We start from the raw sequence: 22,107 nt of genomic DNA on the forward strand, positions 1-22,107 counted from the left end.
ATTGGAGAGGTGGCACTGTCACTTTTGGAAATCAGAGGGCACATTTGTATTTTCCAAGCCCTAAATCCCCTCACAGCAATTCAAGCCAACAATAATGGAAGCGGCAAGGGCAGAATTAGTGTTTCATTAAAATAAAAAGGCTTTCAGAGGTGGGAAGCAATCAGGTTTGTTCCAGACAAAAATCTCCCCAGGGTTCTCTTCCTTAAAAGCAGCTGAAATGAATCCCCTGGGCAGGCAGGGGTGGGAAACATCCTCTCATTCCGAGCTGTTTCAGAAATAAAGCATCAATTCAGAAGGAAATTTCTGCTGCCTGTGAGGCTCACCTGAGCCAGGAGAGAGGAATTCTGGCACAGTGGGAGCCCTGCTGCTCATCCAAGTGTCAAACACCCAGTGCCTCCAGAGCTGGGCTTGGTGCAGGGGTGAGGCACAGAAGATGCTCTGTGCCCACTCCTACAGAGCTCACAGCAGCTCCAGCCATGCCCTGCCACTAATCCAGCTCCCTGCAGGACTCTGGTACTACACAGAAGCACAATAAGGGCATTTAAGATACTCAGGAAAATCAATGTGGGATTCCCCTGGATTATTTTTAAGGCTCTGAAAAAAAAAAAATAAAAAAATCTGCCAGTGTTTGAGTGTAAATGTGTATTCAGGCAGCTCCTGGTTGTGGGCAGGGATCAGGGGAATGGAGATGAGCTCAACCACACAGCCCCAGTGGGCTCCCTCTAATTACTTTAAAGGAGCTTTAATGCAGCCAAGCAATCCATGGAAATTGAGTTCTTTCCTGGAGAAAAGAGATTTGTGGTTCCTCTGCCCTGATCAAAGGGAGATCTGCCACTCCACACAGAGATCTCTGCACCACAGGAAGAAACTCAGATGGGCTGAGAGGCCAAACCTGAGGCACAGCTCTTCCAGCTACTCCTTGGGAGCTCCAGAACTGGCTCTGGAGCTGCCTCAAGGCTGCAAGGAGGCAGCAGGGCTTGAGAAAGTAATGGTGTAAATCCATCTGAGCCAGATAGAGGCTGAGGGAGCAGAGCAGAAGCATCTGCCCCCAAAAAGCCCCACCAGCACCAAGTGACTGAGGGCAAGCAGCAACAGGAGCTGAGATCTGAGATGCCCTCAGCACTGTCTGCTCTAAAACCCAGCAGGATGGGTGCTGTGGCAGTGCTGGAAACAGGAAGTTTTAATAAAAGGCAAAATAACAAAGCTCTTTACGGAGAAGAGAGAAACTTCTAGGTTTTTTCCTTTTTTAAAAGGACAAAAGATAATTTTGTCACTCCATCAACGAAAAGCAGAGTCCTACAGCCAGGGATCATCATTTCACATCAGCCACTTCATCCTTCCTCTGCTCTGGAGGGGGCTCACAGGATGTTCCCATGACTGCAGTGCCACCTTTTCCTTAGGAAATATCCTGGAATTCTCAGCCTTGGTGCCTCTTTTCACTGATCAGACAAGAAATGTTAACTGAGCTTCCTTAAGGAAATCCAAAAATGATCTCTGAGAGAGACCCTCAGGAGTGTCTGCTCTAAACCCCAGCTCTCAGAGGAAGACGAGCAGGTCTGGGGGTGTTTTGCTCTCCCTTCAAGGGCTTTGAGCACTCTCAATTCTCCTTCCTGAGCCACTGGCAGCAGAAATGCCTGGCACAGGCAGAGGGGACAGGGAGAGGACACTGAAACACACCCAGCCTCCTGCTGAGACCCCATGAGAGGCAGAGACATGTTCAAAATTGTCCAAAATTGCCAGGTAATTCTGGATATTCCCTCTGATCCTACGCCTTTGTACCTCCTGCCACCAAACGCTGCCTCAAAGTGATGCTTCCAGTGAGAATTCTGGCTTAAACTCCACTTTGCATCTTTAAGCCTCCCCCAGGGCAGGCTGCACCAGTTTCCCCAGTACACAGCAGGTTTCCCATACCATCATCACTGGTGTGGTGCTCAGCTGTGGCATCCTGCACTGAATCTTCTGTCAGGGCTCTCTCTCCATGGGGGCTTTCACTGCAACAGAAGGAGACAGGGACAGCTGTGACTGCTGGGAATTGGGGTCCCAAGCAGACAGAACATCCTGGAAAGCAATCAGACAGAGCTGGGGATATCCTGGAGAGCAGCCACACAGAACTGGGAATCCCCAGCAGGAGTCAATGTTTAGATTTTGCTGCCACAGACACTTTGTGGATGCATGTGCTGAAGTGGCTGTGGGTGAAAATGGAGCTGAATCCTTTGTGATCAGCCAAACCAAACATCTGGGTGACCCCTTCTGAGTGCTATCAGCAAAGTCCACCCTCACATCTCACAGCCTGGAGCCCTGGAGGTGCTGAGCACTCCCACAGCAGTGCCAGGCTGGGTCCAGCTCCTCCCTGCCCTGCCAGGATGATTCCCCTGGCTGCATTCTCCACTGCTCTAATTAGCTCATTAGATAGCTGATGAGAAAGCTGCAACTTCCTGGGGGAAATCGTTCCTTGATTTATAACCTGCTATTTCCAGGTCTGTGTTTGTCATCTCCCTCCATCCCTTTTATCACCACCCTAAATGTCCCATTCATTTCCCCCAACAACTCCCACAGCCCAATTAGCTGCCTGTAAATAAAGATTCCAGAGCACCTGAACTACCAAGAGGACTCATTTTATGTTTGGCATGAAGAAAAGCTTTGAGAGGATCGAGAGACAACAAGTGGCAAGCAAAGGTTATGTTGTTGTAGGAGCAGCTCCCTCTGGACACGAGCAGAAGGGAAACTGGAAGAGGATCCATTGCCTCTCCCAAGCAGCTCCACAGAGCTGCTGCCAGCTGGCAGCCCTGCCTGCCTCTCTCAGGAGGGAAAAAAAAGGGCTAAAAACCACTGCTGGCTCTTCATCTTACACCAGAAAACTCCTTTGCTGCCTCCTGTGACTCCTTAAAGGTGATTTTTAATCTTCGTCACACAAGGAGGAACTTCATCCCTCATTTTGGCCCTGCAACGGTTAAAATAATTCTATTTTTGGCAGTCTACCTCCTGTGCTCTTTTAAACATGAGGAAAACAGAAAAAAAAAAAAAACCAAAAATGAGAAGAGCTGAAATGTCTGAACAATTCTGGCTCCTTATTCTGCTTAATCCACAGGACTGCCCAACCTCTCCTGAGCCAGCACCTCAGCCATCAGCCCTTCCCAGGCTTTGCAGAGCCTTTTATGCTCTTTAATAAAGTTTACAGAAGCCTCTGGAGCCAGCTGGAGGCCCCAGGAGGAAGCAGCACCGAGGGCTAAAGTTTCACCCAGACTGTGAAGTCACGTCGAGCACAGCTGCAGCTCCAAACCCCGCACGGGGCCGCGTTCTTACCCAGCAATGCTTCCTAAAAACCTGCATTTTCCACCTAAAAACCTGCATTTTCCACCCAAAAAGCTGCATTTTCCACCTAAAAAAAATCTGTCCTTGCTGCATTTTCCACCTAAAAAATTGTCCTTGCTGAATTTCCCATTTAAAATCCTGTCCTTGCTGCCATTTCCCACCGAAAAAAATGTATTTGCTGCATTTTCCACCTAAAAAAGTGCCCTTGTTGCACTTCCCACCTAAAGTCCTGTCCCTGCTGCATTTTCCACCTAAAAAATTGTCCTTGTTGCATTTCCCACCTAAAATCCTGTCCCTGCTGTATTTCCCACCTAAAATCCTGTCTTTTATAATTATAATTTTAACAAACGAAATTAATTAAAGTTACATTTTGTTAAATTTCCTAGATCATCATAAAAGTACTGATGGAACCTAAAAAAAAAAACCCCTCTTCATTTTCAATTTGAAAATGAAAATGAGAAAACCTCTCCTTGCTGCATTTTCCACCTAAAAAATTGTCCTTGCTGCACTTTCCACCTAAAATCCTGTCCTTGCTGTATTTCCCACCTAAAAAATTGTGTTTGCTTCATTTCCCACCTAAAAAAATGTCCCTGATGCATTTTCCACCTAAAATCCTGTCCTTGCTGCATTTCCCATCTAAAAACCTGTCCTTTATAAGTATAATTTTAACAAATTAAATTCATTACAGTTACATTTTGGTGAACTTCCTAGATCATCATAAAATTACTGATGGAACCTAAAAAAAAATACCCTCTTCATTTTCAATTTGAAAATGAAAATGAGAAAACCTCTCCTTGCTGCATTTCCCACCTAAAAAATTTGTCTTTGCTGTATTTCCCACCTAAAATCCTGTCTTTTATAAGTGTAATTTTAACAAATGAAATTCATTAAAGTTACATTTTGGTAAACTTCCTAGGTCATCATAAAAACAAAACCTCTTCATTTTCAATTTGGAGAAAATCTATCCTTGCTGCATTTTCCACCTAAATTCCCAGGGATGCTCAGGGTGGGATTTTGGGGTGTCTGGGCAGGGCCAGGGGCTGATCAATGATTCCTGAGGGTCCCATCCACACTTTTATTCCCTTCACCTCATGGCACAAAACTTCTTGTCCAAATTACTGTGTTTCCTGAAGGCCATAAATATTATTAAGTTGTTTTTTTTGTTTTTTTTTCCCCTGCAATTCCTTCATATATAACATCAGCTAAAAACATCAGAGAGAGGGGTGAAATGAAGAGAATTTCCAAAAGGTTTTGGCAAGTGCTGCGCACACAGCAGTGAGTTTGGAGGAGCCTCTGAATGAGGAGCGATCCCACAGCTCTGAGACAAGCCAGGGGAACAAGGCCTGCTCTGTCCCCACAGTGACTGCATTTAAAAAAACCTATTTATGTTAGCCATGAAAATAACCATTGCCATTGCTGTGAGGCTGGAGGAGAGCAGGAGCAGTGATGGGGGGAGAAGTGGGGCACAAATGAACATTCCTGATCCTCAGAGGGAGGGAGCAGCTCAGGCGGGAGGGAAGCAGAGCCTTTCCTTTCCTTTTTCTTTTCCTTTTTCCTTTCCTTTCCCTTCCTCCTTTCCTTTTTCCTTTCCCTTCCTCCTTTCCTTTTTCCTTTCCCTTCCTCCTTTCCCCTTTCCTTTCCCCTTCTCCTTTCCTCTTCTCCTTTCCTTTCTCCTTCTCCTTTCCTTTCCCCTTTCCCCTTCTCCTTTCCTTTCCCCTTTCCCCTTCTCCTTTCCTTTCCTTTCCCCTTCTCCTTTCCTTTCCCCTTCTCCTTCTCCTTTCCCCTTCTCCTTCTCCTTTCCCCTTCTCCTTTCCTTTCCTTTCCTTTCCCCTTTCCTTTCCTTTCCCCTTTCCCTTCTCCTTCTCCTTTCCTTTCCCCTTCTCCTTCTCCTTTCCCCTTCTCCTTTCCTTTCCCCTTCTCCTTCTCCTTTCCCCTTCTCCTTCTCCTTTCCCCTTCTCCTTCTCCTTTCCCCTTCTCCTTCTCCTTTCCCCTTCTCCTTCTCCTTTCCCCTTCTCCTTTCCTTTCCTTTCCCCTTTCTCCTTTCCTTTCCTTTCCTTTCCTTTCCCCTCTCCTTTCCTTTCCTTTCCCCTCTCCTCTCTTCTCCTTTCCTTTCCTTTCCTCTCCCCCCTGCCCAGATGACAGGAGCTGCTCTGCCTGAATTGCTTCCAGATGTGCTCTGAGCCTGAGCACGTGGCCAGGCCTCTGGAGCTCCAGGCTGCATGGAAATGGTGATTTTGCATTCCTGCCTCTTCCCTCCCCCCCTGCAGCCCTGGAAATTCAACTGTGCCACAGCCTTGGAGGTTCAGCTGCAAGTGACCCCTGGGGCTGAAGCAAAGGCACTCCAGAAAAGCAGAGAGAAAAGGCAAAAAAACCCCAAAAAACAACAAAAAGAGATTGATTTTGGCAGCTACCAAACCAGAACATCCAAGAAAATCCCTCCACAGCCTTGCCCTTCAAGATAAGTGAGTGAGGTTTGACAACTGAATAGCTACTTTATACCAGCTTATTTCTTTAAAGCTGAGGACTCTCCAGAGGGACCAGAGCCATCTTTGCTGCTAAAAACAGATTCAATATAAATATATATTATATACATTAAAATATATAATATAAAATATTATATATATTTTATAATATATTCTATACAATATTATATATGTAATAATATATATAATATTATTATGTATATATATAATATTATTATGTATATATATTATATTATTATGTATATATATATTTAATATTATTATGTATATATATTTAATATTATTATGTATATATATATATATATATATATATATATATATATATATAAATATATAAAAGAAATCCTGAATTAGCCAACACTGCTGCAGCATCCTAACCCATGGATAAACGTGCAGCCATGGCTCTGCTCAGAGCACCCATCATACCAGTAATCCTCTGTGTTTCCACCTCTGCTGTAGACTGGGCCCTCCAGCTCCCTGGGCCCTGGGAAGATGTTCTCGTGTTGGATGATGATGGTTTTGATCAGTTCATTGACGTGAGCCTGGCAGGAGACCTGGTCATGGCCCTCGGGCACAGACATCAGCGTGGGCCCAAAGCAGATGGCCAGGTTGTAGGGATCCATCATGTTCTCTTCACTGAACTGAGATAAACTGCAAAAAAACAGAGGTGGGAAGGAGGGTGAACAGCAGAAATCATCATCATCACCATTGTCACTGCCATATTTCCTGAAAAATCCCTTCCCCAGGAATTCTTCTCCTGGGAAGCTGAGAAGCCTCAGAGAAAAAGGAAAACAATAATTGTCTGATTTGCTTCTCCTGTGTTTTGCTGCTTTGGAATGTGGTTGGAGATTGTTTATCCAACAGGTGAGTGTTTGATTGGTTTAATGTGATTGTTTTAATTTAATGATCAATCACTGTCAGGTTGTGTTGGATTCTGGAAGGAGCCAGGAGTTTTCATTATCATTCTTTGTAGCCTTCTGTCTGTCTCCTTTCTGTATTCTTTAGTATATTATAGTATAATATAATATAATATAATATAATATAATATAATATAATATAATAATAAATTAGCCTTCTAAGAACATGGAATCATATTCTCAATTCCTCCTTCATCCTGAGGACCCCAAAAATATCACACACCATCACCATCCTCTGCTCAGAACACAGGTGAGCTCAGTTTTGGGCTTTATGGGACACAAATGTTCTGGATCCAGGTAAGAAATGAGACACTGGTGGTATTTAGTGAGAAATGACACAGAAACTGCAAGGCGAGTTTGAAAGCTCTGGGTGCTGATTTTCATATTTGACTTTATTTCTTCTCTGCTATTCTTGTTCAGAGCCCACCTGCAGCCCAGCTCAAGTCCAGGGTTACAGCAGGATTAAAACTGAATGGATTTAAACTGAAAGAGAGTTTGGGAACTGAAGTGAGATATTGGGAAGAAATCCTTCCTGTGAGGGTGGGCAGGCCCTGGCACAGGTGCCCAGAGCAGCTGGGGCTGCCCCTGCATCCCTGGCAGTGCCCAAGGCCAGGCTGGGCAGGGCTGGGAGCAGCCTGGGATGGAGGAAGGTGTCCCTGCCCTGTCCACCCTCAATAATTCCATGTTTATCCCAGAGAGAGTTTCTCTCCCAGCAGAGCCCTGGGAGGCAGGGGTGCCAGGGAAGGGTTTGTGGGCAGCTGCTGGAGCAGAGAGGCAGCACAGGAGCACCTGGCAGGGCCACTGAGCACATTCCTCAATGCCAGCTCAAAAAGGAGGAGGCCTAATTTTAAGGGAATGCTCCTTCCCACCTCTGCAACTGAGGCCAGCCTATAAAACCACCCCAGAACCTGCAGAGCTGCAAATCAAAGGCTCTGAAGGTGCTCCCAGGGGTACTCACTGATTGAGGAATGCAAAGAGGTATCTCATGACAATCAGGGTGGTCTTGGGCAGGTTCAGCAGCACCTTCCGGACGTGCAGCGCTCGCTCCTGCAAATTGTCCATGGCTGGAAAAGAGAGAGCACAGAGAGAGTCACCCCCGTGCCACAGCCCCAGGGCCACCAGGAGCCCTGCCCTGCTCACTGGGCAGCCAGCAGAGACCAGCAGGAGGGGATGTGGCTGCAGAACCTGCTGGCAAAGCCCAAACACCTCCCTGCTGTGGGGGGAGATGAAACAGGAAAGCCTTATAAATATGATTGCCTGGCAAAAGAGTTTGAGAATATGGAAACTGTAAGTGAGATTGAAATGAAAGCAAGCTTTGAGATCCCTCAGTTACTGAACAATTGGAAAACAATGGTGTGGCCACTGAAGGTGATCCCCTTTTGATGGAACAACACCCTCTGCTTGCAGACAGGCCCAAGGCTCAGAGCAGACCCTACAGCTTGGCAGAAGGGGCCCAAAGAGGAGTTTTTAGGGTTTAAAATGTAACACAGTATGGTAATGTAATGATTCTTATAGGCTGTATGGAAATGCTGTAGGATTTGTATCTTATATTAGATTGGTCAGTGAGAATCAGAATATTCAACACAGAAGAAGATTTATTGTAAGGGGAACTTTGCTCTCTACTCTTTTATCCTCTCATCCTCTCTTGTCACAGCCATATTTTCTGAAAAATCCTTTTGCTAGGATTTTTTCTCCTGAGAAGCCTCAGGAACAAAATGTAACCAATGGTTATCTGCTGCTGTGGAATGCAACAGGTGGATCTGGGATTGGGCTCATGTGGTTGTTTCTAATTAATGGCCAATCACAGCCCAGCTGGCTCAGACTCTCTGGTCAGACACAAGATTTTATTATCATTCCATTTCTTTCCTTTCAAGCCTTCTGATTAAAGCCTTTCTTCTATTCTTTTAGTATAGTTTTAATATAATATATATCATAAAATAATAAATCAGCCTCCTGAAACATGGAGTCAAGATCCTCATCTCTTCCCTCATCCTGGATCCCTGTGAACACCACCACACTCTCTCTCATCCTCTTTACCTCTGTCTTTACTTCCCTCAGGCCTGCTCTGAGCTGTGGCAGCTGTGGCAGAAACCCCAAATTCCAAGCCCTGGCTTCAGAGATCTCTGGTGTCCGTCTGTCCTGACCCTCCCACCCCCCGTGGCTCCTCCACCCTGCGAGCGTGGGAGCTCTGGATGTCACCTGGCACAAGGGCTCCTTCAGGGCAGCTGGGAAAGGTGGGTGTTTGAAAAGCAGGAGCTGGAACACTCAAATGAACATAGCTAAAGGCTGAGCAAAGGGCTCTGTGTGCAGCAGCCTGCTGAGAAACAAGTGGGCAGCATCAATCAGATCACAAGGGAGAGCTCCTTAGGGGGAAAGGGGATTTTGCTTCTCAACATAACACAAATCCAAGTCTGGAAATGCATTTATCAGGAGCAGAAAAGCACAGGCCAGTTCTGAAGCTGTCTGCTCAGTGATCTTCTGCCTCTCTTGAGGGGCTGTCCCTGCAAAGGCCATTTCTCTGCTTGGACAATGGAATCATTCTTCAGTTCTGGGGGATGTAGCAAGAGCCAGGCCACTTAAAAAACAACACAGAAACCACAAACAACCCTCTGCCTGGCAGAAACACCTTTAGTAACCATGAAAAATGTTAACAGTGAGTGCTCTGATGATTGATATGCTGGAGCAGGAGGCAGTGGATGGTCCCTTGTGGGTATGAAGCTAAAAGGAGCATGAATAAAAACTACCTTGTCAGCTGAGGCCAGCACACAGGAGCATGGCAGCAGACATCCAGGGAAAGCAGATATCCAGGGAACCCTGCTGGTGATCCCTGCCTCAGAGAGGCCATTTCTGACATCCTCTGATGACAGCTCTTCAAGATTATTTTACACAAAAGAGGTTTTTTTGCTTTATTCTCTTTTAAAAGAATCCTGTCACCAAGCACTGGCTCACAAAACCCCCTCACACAGCCCTCAAAATCTGTGAATTTCCATCTCCTTGTTCACTGATGTCAGAGCAAGGATGGCTGTGAAAAGGTGACTGGGTAACAGAAACCAGCCCAGCAGCACAAACCCAGCCAGAGAAACCCCAAAATCTCACCCTGGAGTCAGGAAAAAAAGGGGAAAGGGAGGGAAGACAAGCGGGGGGATGAGGAAAATGAATCCAATTTCTTTGCAGTTCTTCATGTACTTACTGACACAGGCAATCAGGTCATGGAAGATGTCCTTGGGGAACAGGGGGTGCTCCAGACCTCTGAAATAGAGCTTGAGGACTCCTGCTATGGAATCCATGTCGTGGTCATTCTGGTCCCCAGCCAAGGGATCTTCCCCTTAGGAGCAAGGAGAGAAAAATCAGAACACTGGAGGAAACCAAACACTGGAAGAAATCAAACACTGGAGGAAATCAAACACTGGAGGAAACCAAGCACTGAAAGGAATCAAACACTGGAAGGAATCAAACACTGAAAGGAAATCAAACACTGGAGGAAATGAAACACTGGAGGAAATGAAACACTGGAGGAAATGAAACACTGGAGGAAATCAAACACTGGAGGAAATCAAAACAATGGAGGAAACCAAACACTGGAGGAAACCAAACACTGGAGGAAAGGATTTGTGCTCATTCCAGCCACCCCAGCTGCACGGCAAGGGTGAGGCACAGAGAGATCCCCAGGTGGGAAGCTCTGCCAGGGATGCCAGGACACCTGGGCCAGCTCTGTCACCCAAATGTCACCCAAATGTCACCCAAATGTCACCCAGGGGGGTGTGGTGGTGCTCCTGCTGCAGACACACTCCAGGTGTTTTGGGCAGAACATCACAGCTCCAGCACCTGACAGGGGGCTTTAGGTGACCCAAAACTGCAGCTCAGGTGGCACAGGGGACACAGGAGCACCACACACCTGGCCCAGGGGACACAGGGGACACAGGAGCATCACACACCTGGCCCAGGTGATAGAGGGGACACACAAAGATCACACACCTGGTTTAGAGGACACACAAAGATCACACACCTGGCCCAGGTGACTCAGGGGACACAGGAGCACCACACACCTGGCTTAGAGGACACACAAAGATGACACACCTGGCTCAGGTGACACAGGAACATCACACACCTGGCCCAGGTGACTCAGAGGACACAGGAGCACCCCACACCTGGCTCAGGGGATCCAGGGGACACACAAAGATGACACACCTGGCCCAGGTGACCCAGAAACATCCCACACCTGGCCCAGGGGACACATAGAGCATCACACACCTGGCCCAGGTGGCACAGGGGACACAGGAGCATCACAATCACAGGGACACAAGCATCACCTGGCCCAGGTGTGTGCAGACCCAGGGAATGGGGTGGGGAAAGAGTTTCTGGGACGATTTGTGGCTGCAGATCCATCATGGTTTGCCTGCACTACCAGAGGGAAGATGCTCACTCAAGGAGTTGCTCCCTGGGGAAAACTCCCTATCAGCCATAATTAGATTTAATGATGGGGCAATCCTCAAATTGAAGCTATATATATCCATTATGTGACTGGAATTACCAAAGCTTGCCTATTATCTTAATAACACACAGGATAACAAATGGGCCACTCCAAACCCGAGCACTATCCCTGGGATTAACTGCCACCAAGGGCTCTGCATGAAGTAATAAACTGCAGGGACCTTATTGTTAACTTTGGCAGTCCTCTACATCACAGATTTTACAGAGACAAGTGAGATGAAGGTGGGGAAAAAAATCCTCTTTTTTATTTCTGCATGGAACCAGTGGGTATTTCCCCAAGCTGGTATTTTTTTATATAAAAATCTGATTCTGATAAAGTGGGTATTTCCCCAAACTGGTATTTCTTTAAATAAAAATTTCTTATATAAAAATCTGATTCTAATAAAGTGGGTATTTCCCCAAACTGGTATTTCTTTAAATAAAAATTTCTTATATAAAGATCTGATTCTGATAAAGTGGGTATTTCCCCAAACTGGTATTTTTTTATATAAAACCTTGCTTATAAAAAAATCTAATTCTGATAAAGTGGGTATTTTCCCAAACTGGCATTTCTTTAAATAAAAATTTCTTATATAAAAATCTGATTCTAATAAAGTGGGTATTTCCCCAAACTGGTATTTCTTTATATAAAAAATTCTTTATTAAAAAATCCAATTCTGATAAAGTGGGTATTTCTCCAATCTGGTATTTTTTTATATAAAACCTTGCTTATATAAAAATCTGATTCTAATAAAGTGGGTATTTCCCCAAACTGGTATTTTTTAATATAAAAATCTGATTCTGATGCTTTTCCTGACTGTGACACACATTCCTGCCTCCTGAGGGTGTTCACTCTCAGGTAGATGGAGCTGAGGCCAGGTGACATCACCCACCACACGTTGCTCATTCCAATTCCCTCTCCCCCAAAAGCAAAATAAAGCCAATTAATGCCTGCCCTTCTGCAGCAGCAGCAGCAAGCAGGGAAAACCACGGATCCAATTCTTTGGGAGCACAGATTCCAGGGATTAACAGAGGCCCTGTTGTTCCCAGGGAGGGCCTGAGGAGCAGCTCCTCTGAACCTGCCCTGCCAGGGAGAAGAGCCCAGCACGGAGCTGATGAGGCAGGAGGCTCCCAACTGCTCCCTGCCTTTGTGTGGAATGGCTCTTCCCAGAGAGGAAAAATCCCATCTATTAACAGCCACCTCAAATTAACACTCTCTTGAAATTTCCCCCTCTCCCTTGCTGGTATTTTGAATAAATGTAGCCAAGCTGCGCCTCAACAAGAGAGAAAAAAGCCATGGAAATTCATCCTCCAGCACACAAAGAGCTGGGGAGAGGGGAGGAAACTGCAGTTACACCTCATAATGAAATCCTCTACGTCCTTTAGTGTTGCAAACAATCAATAAGCTATCAGACATGAGAGGAGATTGAATTCAGAATATTTATTACACAGACACTCCACAGGGTACAAAGCACAACAGCAAACAAGTGAGAATCCAAGGTTAATGAGCACCAGGGAGGTGTTTGGGAGAGCCTCACTCGGGAAACACAAAAATCAAAGGGACAGAAAAGAAGGGAGCTGCACTCAGGGCAGTTCTGAGGGCTCACACAAATCAATCCCCACATCTGGCAGTAACTCCTGGGCTGTGGGAGGAGCTGTTCCTTACCTCTCTCAAACGCATTTTTGATGTCGTTCACTTCAACCTGGGACCCAGAGACTCTGAAAATTCCTTCATGCTGCAAACCTGCAGGAAAACAAGAGATGCTGATGACAAGATAAGATGGATTAGATAAAAGAGGATGGCACCTTCAGCAGCTGCAGCTCCTGTGGTAAAGGAGAAACAAGAACAAAGGCAGAGGAGGCTGTTGAAAAGCCACTTCTCCCTGAGATGTCCAGAATATGAAAAAACAGAACTCAGCACAGACAGGAGAATTATTAACCCTTCTAAACTGCTGGAGTAACAGGGCTCTGACAGCCATTGATCTTATCTCTCACCCTGGAGGATCCCTAGAGGATTTTACAACCCAGAGGAAGTCATAAACCAGCAGTGGAGCAGCCAGGAGTAAAATATGACCAATGCCAGGAGGAACACGTTTAAAATGTTTAAAAAAGACTCAGTTGGGTCTGTTGGAAAATCAAAGCCAATTGTAGAATCTGTGAGAAATCTGCATCACCCTGAGGGATTTATCCCCCATCAGTTCCTACTCCAATGTGGGCTCAAGGATTTTGACCAATGCCAGGAGGAAAACGTTTAAAATATTTAAAAAGGACTCAGTTGAGTCTGTTGGAAAAATCATAACCAATTGTAGAATCTGAGTGAAATCAGCATCTCCTGATGCTGAAATCAGCATAATCCTGAGGGATTTATCCCCATCAGTTCCCACTCCAATGTGGGCTCAAGGATTTTGACCAATGCCAGAAGGAAAATGTTTAAAATATTTAAAAAGGATTCACTTGAATCTGTTGGAAAAATCAAAGCTAATTGTAGAATCTGAGTGAAATCAGCATCTCCTGATGCTGAAATCAGCATAATCCTGAAGGATTTATCTCCCATCAGCTCCTATTCCAACATGGGCTCAAGGATTTTGACCAGTGCCAGAAGAAAAACATTTAAAATATTTAAAAAGGATTCACTTGAATCTGTTGGAAAAATCATAACCAATTGTAGAATCTGAGTGAAATCAACATCTCCTGGTGCTGAAATCAGCATCACCCTGAGGGATTTATCCCCCAGTTCCCACTCCAATGTGGGCTCAAGGATTTTGACCAATGCCAGAAGGAAAATGTTTAAAATATTTAAAAAGGATTCACTTGAATCTGTTGGAAAAATCAAAGCTAATTGTAGAATCTGAGTGAAATCAGCATCTCCTGATGCTGAAATCAGCATAATCCTGAAGGATTTATCTCCCATCAGCTCCTATTCCAACATGGGCTCAAGGATTTTGACCAGTGCCAGGAGAAAAACATTTAAAATATTTAAAAAGGATTCACTTGAATCTGTTGGAAAAATCATAACCAATTGCAGAATCTGAGTGAAATCAGCATCTCCTGGTACTGAAATCAGCATCATCCTGAGGGATTTATCCTCCATCAGCTCCCACTCCAACGTGGGCTCAAGGATTTTTCCAGCAAATATCCAAATATGGCTTAAAGACAGATTCTAGATTGATTCTAGAACTGTAACTTGGTTATTCCAAGTGCTGATGAGAATGGGACTCCAGATTATGGTTTCTAAAACAGTAATGGGACAAGGGAAACAGGCAGGACCTGCATCTTGCTTAATGAAGATGGATTCCACCTCCCTCCCCACGTGCTAATTAACAGCTGCTTCACACACTACTAACAAATGATATAAATTAAAAATGAAAACAAACTGCAATAAATGCACAGCATTCAAGGCTGGCAGAGGTCAACCTTCCAAAGAGGCATAAATCATCTCTCTGTGGCACTAAGTGAACAATTAATTCACTGCTTGACCTCCTGCATTCAAACACCCTGAGTGCTCCTCCTCCTCCTCCTCCTCCTCCTCCTGATGAAGAGGATGATTGTTCTGGTGAAGGCCACGTTTCAGGGCTCAAAGGAAGGTGAGAGCAGGGGAGGGATGGGCAGCTCATTCTGCAAGGAATAAAGGGGCATTGTTGGCAAAACAACATTTGCAAGGTCAGTTATGTGGAGCACACACAACACCAGAAATCAGAGCCATTTTCCTTCCGTGGCAGCTTCTGCACAAGCTCCTGAGCCACTCTGAACATCCCTTACAAGGTTTATTTTATTGGTTTAACCTCTAAAAGATAGGTTATTTTATTTTATTTTATACTCTTTTATGTTATGCTGTTTTGTTTTATTTTAATTTTATTAGAATGTCCAACAAACTCACCATGCATAGGTTATTTTATTTTATTTTATTTTATTTTATTTTATAGGAATGTCACACAAACTCACTGTGCATATGTTATTTGATTTGATTTTATTTGATTTTGATTTTATAGGAATATCCCACAAACTCACCAAACATAGGTTTATTTTATTTTATTTTATTTTATTTTATTTTATTTTATTGGAATGTCCCACAAACTCACTGTGCATAGGTTATTTTATTTTATATTTTATTTTATATTTTATTTTATTTTATAGGAATGTCACACAAACTCACCGAGCATAGGTTATTTGATTTGATTTGATTTTGATTTTAAAGGAATATCTTACAAACTCACCATACATAGGTTTATTTTATTTTATTTTATTTTATTTTATTTTATTTTATTGGAATGTCCCACAAACTCACTGTGCATATGTTATTTTATTTTATTTTATTTTATTTTATTTTATTTTATTTTTATTTTATTGGAATGTCCCAAAAACTCACCATGCATAGTTATTTTATTTTATTTTATTTTATTTTATTGGAATGTCTCACAAACTCACTGTGCATATGTTATGTTATTTTATTTTATTTTACTTTATTTTATTGGAATGTCCCAAAAACTCACCATGCATAGGTTATTTTATTTTATTTTATTTTATTTTATTTTATTTTATTTTATTTTATTTTATTTCATTTCATTTTTTAATATTTTATTTTATTTTAATTTTTAATATTTTATTTTCTATTTTATTGTATTTTTATTTTGTTTTCTAGGGACGTCCCACACACTCACCGTGCCTGCTGATGAATCGGATGCAGCTCTCCACCACCAGGGGAATGGCTTGGGAGGAATCCTGCCCAGGGAGGAATCCCAGCAACAGCAGCAGAATGCAGAGTGAAGAGGGGAAAAAAAAATAAAAAATAATAAAAAAAGAGAAAGGTTTGACTCTGCACACCAAGATCACACCTTGCTCTCTTTATCCCAAAACTCCCAAGACTGAATTGGAATTCCCAAACTTTATCCTTAAAGTAGCAACAAGAGATTTTTTGGGTCCTCCCTATCTTAAAAAAAACCACATTTTAGCTCACTTGGGTACCAAAAAGCAACAAATTATCCCCAAGGCCAGGGGCACAAAGCCAGGCTTTGTAAATCTTTATTACAGGAAGGCACAACAAGAGAGCAGCTTTAAATTTGGAATTTTAAATTCTGCCATGGAAAATCAACAAGGTTGTGGATTTTTGATTCCAAGTCTGCCAAAACACAGAGTAAAAGCAATTTTAAATTTTGTCATGGAAAATGAATGAGGTTTTGGGTTTTTGATTCTAGTTAATTTTAAATTTTGCCATGTAAAATGAACGAGGTTTTAGATTTTTGATTCCAGGTCTGTCAGAACACAGAGTAAAAGCAATTTTAAATTTTGTCATGGAAAATGAATGAGGTTTTGGGTTTTTGATTCCAGTTAATTTTAAGTTTTGCCATGGAAAATCAACAAGGTTTTGGATTTTTGATTCCAGGTAATTTTAAATTTTGCCAAGGAAAATGAACAAAACAAAAATGAACAAACAAAATTTTGGATTTTTAATTCCAGGACTCTCAAAACACAGGGTAATTTTAAATTTTGCCATGTAAAATGAACAAGGTTTTAGATTTTTGATTCCAGGTCTGTCAGAACACAGAGTAAAAGCAATTTTTAATTTTTTTCATGGAAAATGAATGAGGTTCTGCATCCAGGTTTGAGGGGTTTCTCCAACAAGACTGAAAAGGTCCATGGAAGACAGGGAGGGACAGATAAAAAATTTGTTTTCCACTGCTCCTCCTCTTCCCACACCACGTCCCTGCCTTGTCACTGAGGGAAATGTTAATTAATTATTGTTTTAATGATTACCTGCTTCCTCACGGTGGAGCTGCGCCGGCCACTGGTCCAGGGGTGCAGGAGGGGAAAAAAGAGCAGAAAATCAGAATAATCCTCCCCCATCACCAGCTCATCCCTCCAGGGCTCCCAGCCACACGCTGGAGCAGGGAAGGAGCCAAAAATCCCAGTAAACCAAAATGCCAGAGCAAAAATCCCAATAAACCAAAATTCCAGAGCCAGAAATCCCAGTAAAGCAAAATTCCAGAGCCAGAAATCCCAATCAATCATAACTCCAGAGCAAAAATCCCAATAAACCAAAATGCCAGAGCAAAAATCCCCATAAACCAAAATTCCAGAGCAAAAATCCCAATAAACCAAAATTCCAGAGCCAGAAATCTCAGTAAACCAAAATTCCAGAGCAGAAATCCCAATAAAACACAATTCCAGGGCCAGAAATCCCAGTAAATCATAACTCCAGAGCCAGAAATCCCAGTAAACCAAAATTCCAGGGCCAGAAATCCCAGTAAACCAAAGTTCCAGAGCAAAAATCCCAGTTAATCATAATTCCAGAGCCAAAAATCCCAGTCAATCATATTTCCAGAGCAAAAAATCCCAGTCAACCAAAATTCCAGAGCAAAAATCCCAATGAACCAAAATTCCAGAGCAGAAATCTCAGTAAACCAAAATTCCAGAGCCAGAAATCCCAGTAAAACACAATTCCAGAGCCAAAAATCCCAGAAAACCAAAATTCCAGAGCAAAAATCCCAGTAAAACACTATTCCAGGGCCAGAAATCCCAGTAAATCATAACTCCAGAGCCAGAAATCCCAGTAAACCAAAGTTCCAGAGCAAAAATCCCAGTTAATCATATTTCCAGAGCCAAAAATCCCAGTCAACCAAAATTCCAGAGCAGAAATCCCAAAAAACCAAAACTCCAGGGCCAGAAATCCCAGTCAATCATAATTCCAGAGCCAAAAATCCCAGTGCACCAAAATTCCAGAGCAAAAATCCCAATAAACCAAAATGCCAGAGCAAAAATCCCAGTTAAACACAATTCCAGAGCAAAAATCCCAATAAACCAAAATTCCAGAGCCAAAAATCCCAGTAAAACACAATTCCAGGGCCAGAAATCCCAGTAAATCATAACTCCAGAGCCAGAAATCCCAGTGCACCAAAATTCCAGAGCAAAAATCCCAGTAAACCAAAATTCCAGAGCCAGAAATCCCCAATCAACCAAAATTCCAGGGCCAGAAATCCCAGTCAATCATAACTCCAGAGCCAAAAATCCCAGTAAACCAAAATTCCAGAGCAAAAATCCCAATAAACCAAAATTCTAGAGCAAAAATCCCAGTAAAACACAATTCCAGAGCCAGAAATCCCAGTAAACCAAAATTCCAGAGCAAAAATCCCAATAAACCAAAATTCTAGAGCAAAAATCCCAGTAAACCAAAATTCCAGAGCCAGAAATCCCAGTCAATCATAATTCCAGAGCCAGAAATCCCCAATCAACCAAAATTCCAGAGCAAAAATCCCAGTAAACCAAAATTCCAGAGCCTCACTCCAGTTGTTATGGACCTCCAGGAAAATTGTGAGTGACTTTAAATCGCTCAAAACCTGCACGAGGCACAAGGGAGCCCTGACAAAAAAGTCACCGCTGGTATTTTCATTTTGACCAGACACCATCCTGGGCTCCAGGCTGAAGTTTGATATAAATTGCACAGGGAAGAGCAGCTGGGAGCAGGCTGTGCTGTTCACAGTGGAGTCTTTATGATGGTTTTGATAAGATTTCAAATAAATAAATAACATTAAACCCCCCCCTGGAACAGCAGCACACACCAGCCTCGCCTGTCTGCTCTCATCTGTTGGTGTTGTGAGACATTAATGGCAGAAAAATAGGAAAAAAGCCCTGCTCTGTCAGGGTTTTCCCCTCAAAATTTATTGCTGGGGTTTAAAATTCCTTTAGTTTCTTGTAAAAATGAAAGCAAGGGAGATAATGGCAGAGAGGGCCTAATGTATCACTGCAGCCAATTCCCTGCCAGGGCAGATGGCTGCTGAATTATAAATAAGGGGATTAGAAGTGTGATTTTTTTTAAAAGCCTGAACAATGTGTTAATTTGGAGGAAATTCCTTTTGTAAAAAAAAAATCAAAAATGCTGAATGAAAAAGAAAAAATAAATAAATAAAAATCCAATTCCATGGGCTGTCACAGACAACGAGGTGGGTTTTAAACTGTTAGCCAGCACGAGTCTTTGATATTTAAAATTGTTTCATGATGAATAATATTTTATTATTACAGATGTCAGGGCCTAATTAGGAGCTGTCAGTTTGGCTTTGCAGTGAGGAATGGGAACAGCAGCAATGAGTCCATGCTGGTGGTAATCACCTTGCTCTTGTTAATGAGGCAGGAGGATGCACAGCCCCAGAGCCCCTGAATCCATCACTCTGGAGCATCTCTTGCTTAGACTATTTGTTGGAGCTTTGCACTTTGGCTAAAGGAACTTTGTAAAATAGGTTTGGTTGTTCTAATGGTAATAACTGTAGTTCTGGTAGCAGTGTTTTGTGTACTTCAGTGTGTGAAAAATTATGAGTGTCTAATATTTTATTTGTTCATCAAAATGGGGAAGATGTGGGGGGAGATGAAACAGGAAAGGTTTATAAATATGATTGTTTGGCCAAAGATTTTGAGAATATGGAAACTATAATTGAGATTTAAATGAAAGAAAGCCCCTGAATCCATCACTTGGGAGATGGGGATTTCTTGCTTAGACAATTTGTTTGATGGTTGGAGCTTTGCACTTTGGCTAAATCAAACCTATTGTAAAATAGGTTTGGTTATTCTAATAGTAATAATTGTAGTTTTAGTAGCAGTGTTTTGTATACTTCAGTGTGTGAAAAATGATGAGTAAGTGTCTAATATTTTATTTGTTCATCAAAATGGGGAAGATGTGGGGGGAGATGAAACAGGAAAGGTTTATAAATATTGTTTGGCCAAGATTTTGAGAATATGGAAACTATAGGTGAGATTGAAATGAAAGAAAGCCCCTGAATCCATCACCTGGGACACGGGGATTTCTTGCTTAGACAATTTGTTTGATGGTTGGAGCTTTGCACTTTGGCTAAAGGAACTTTGTAAAATAGGTTTGGTTGTTCTAATGGTAATAATTGTAGTTTTGGTAGCAGTGTTTTGTATCCTTCAGTGTGTGCAAAAAATGATGAGTAAGACAGTGTCTAATATTTCAGTTGTTCATCAAAACAGGGGAGATGTAAACTATAAGTGAGATTGAAATGAAAGAAAGCCCCTGAATCCATCCCTTTGGAGCATTTCTTGCTTAGACAATTTGTTGGAGCTTTGCACTTTGGCTAAAGAAACTTTGTAAAATAGGTTTGATTATTCTAATAGTAACAATTTTAGTTTTGGTAGCAGTGTTTTGTATACTTCAGCTGTGTGTGAAAAATGATGATATTTATAAAAATAAAATAAAAATAAAAATTAAAAATTATAAAAATAAAAATTATAAAAATATCATATATAAAAATTTAATTTTTAATAAATGTATACATTTAAATAAATTTATTAAACTCCTGCCCCATCTCTGGAAGTGTTCCAGGCCAGGCTGGATGGGATTTGGAGCATCAGGCACAGTGGAGGTTGGCACTGGGTGAGCTTTAATGCCCCTTCCCACCCAAACCACTCCATGATTCCATTCTGTGACTCTAAAATCAGTGTATTTTTCTAACAGACACATATCCTGGGCTGGTAACTGATCTGGAATGACCAATTTGCATCAGATTTTCCTTAAAAACCACAATTCCCTGAGCCACACCTACCTGGCCAGGGCACAGTCTGTCCGCTGACCTGTGGAGGAGACAGAGAAATCCAGAGTGAGGAGGGAGGAATGGGGAAATGCTTTTAACATTTCTCTACAGAGGATTTGGGAAGGAGGTGGAGGAAAGCAGAGGAGAGAGGAGGGGAAGCTCCAAGGACAGCACCAAACCCAGCCCTGCCAAACCAAACCCAACCAGGAGCCAGCTCAGGCTGTCCAAGCGCTCCTATCCACGTGAATTCTTGGTTTTAAATAGAAATCAACCTCCCTGAGCATTTTAATGGTTGACTTCTGCCAAAAAACTGGGCTTGTCAGTCCCTCCCTGCCTCCCTCTTCTCAGGGGAACTGGTGGGGCAAGAGATTCTCCTTCCCCCAGCCCCTGAGGAAAAGTGCAAACATTCCCACGTTTGTCAGCCCACAGCCTGAACGTGCTGGCACCAAAGCTATTTTCAGAGGCAGACGTTCAGTGGTGTTTTTAATAAACATATTTATAAAAAACACTCCATTAACTTGGGCTGAGTTTTCGAGGAAGCAGCAGCAGCCAAGCTCAGGGACTTGCTAATTCAGCATCACCTAAAACATCCCAACAGAAGAGGCAGGGGAGAGGAGGATGTGCTGCTGGGAGTGGGACAGGAACATCTTTTTGGTGCAAAAAAAACCAAATAAAAATCAGTGAGACCACACTGATTCCCACCAGCTGAAAATGCACCTTCCCTCCTGTTGTCTTCCTGCTCCTGGGGAGGTGGAAGGAGGAGTGAGGGAAGCAGCTAATTGCTGATGGCTGACAATTAGCTGAGCACATCTTGAGAGCCACTTTTGCTCTCCCCACTGTAAAAGCCAAAACAGTGCATAATTTACATGAAAATGTTATTCTGCAGCAGAATTTCCAGCCATCTGTCCCCTTTCTCCATCATGGAATATTCATACAGAGAAATTACTGTGGCAGCATCAAGGGGCTCCTGCATTAGGGTGACAAATGGGGACAGGAGGCAGGGACATAATTACTTGCAGAGAGGAGGACTTGCTGCTACTTTTACTGCTGGAACTTGTCATCTTCAGATTAAGGCAATTTGCACCACCACGACTAAAAAAACGTCACCTGAGGATGGGGCAGGGAGGAGAATAAAAAATAACAACCCCCTGAAGCTCCCAGGCACTGCAGACACACAGCTGGAGGCACATTTTCCTGCAGAGCTCCTATCCCTGCTCTAGGGACACGTGGAGGGAATTTTATTTGCCCATTTCCCAATTAAGTGACATTTTATGGATAAATCTAGGCATGGTCCCCAGTCTGTAGCATTAACCTGCTCCTGTGGGCTGGGAAATGGGAAGTTCCTCCCTTTCCCAGCTCTTTCTGATCTCACAGGAATTGACAGCAGGAATT

At 43.0% G+C, this 22,107-nt stretch overlaps 1 protein-coding gene across 3 annotated transcripts in view; it reads right to left on the reverse strand.

Moving 5' to 3' along the window:
* Positions 1 to 22,107, reverse strand: part of SRGAP2 (SLIT-ROBO Rho GTPase activating protein 2) — a 123,020-nt gene that overhangs the window by 15,069 nt on the left and 85,844 nt on the right. For all 3 annotated transcript variants that reach the window (XM_071450434.1, XM_071450433.1, XM_071450435.1), the window contains exons 12-19: positions 20,728 to 20,755; positions 16,934 to 16,964; positions 15,841 to 15,901; positions 12,849 to 12,926; positions 9,903 to 10,037; positions 7,671 to 7,776; positions 6,222 to 6,446; positions 1,912 to 1,991 (exon numbers count right to left, since the gene is read on the reverse strand). In XM_071450434.1, the coding sequence (XP_071306535.1) occupies positions 1,912 to 1,991; positions 6,222 to 6,446; positions 7,671 to 7,776; positions 9,903 to 10,037; positions 12,849 to 12,926; positions 15,841 to 15,901; positions 16,934 to 16,964; positions 20,728 to 20,755 (744 nt within the window). The remainder of the gene's footprint in view (positions 1 to 1,911; positions 1,992 to 6,221; positions 6,447 to 7,670; positions 7,777 to 9,902; positions 10,038 to 12,848; positions 12,927 to 15,840; positions 15,902 to 16,933; positions 16,965 to 20,727; positions 20,756 to 22,107) is intronic.

The sequence above is a fragment of the Agelaius tricolor genome, unplaced genomic scaffold (assembly GCF_023055355.1).
Source record: "Agelaius tricolor isolate 1412-34295 unplaced genomic scaffold, bAgeTri1.0.p SCAF_30, whole genome shotgun sequence".
NCBI lineage: Eukaryota > Metazoa > Chordata > Aves > Passeriformes > Icteridae > Agelaius > Agelaius tricolor.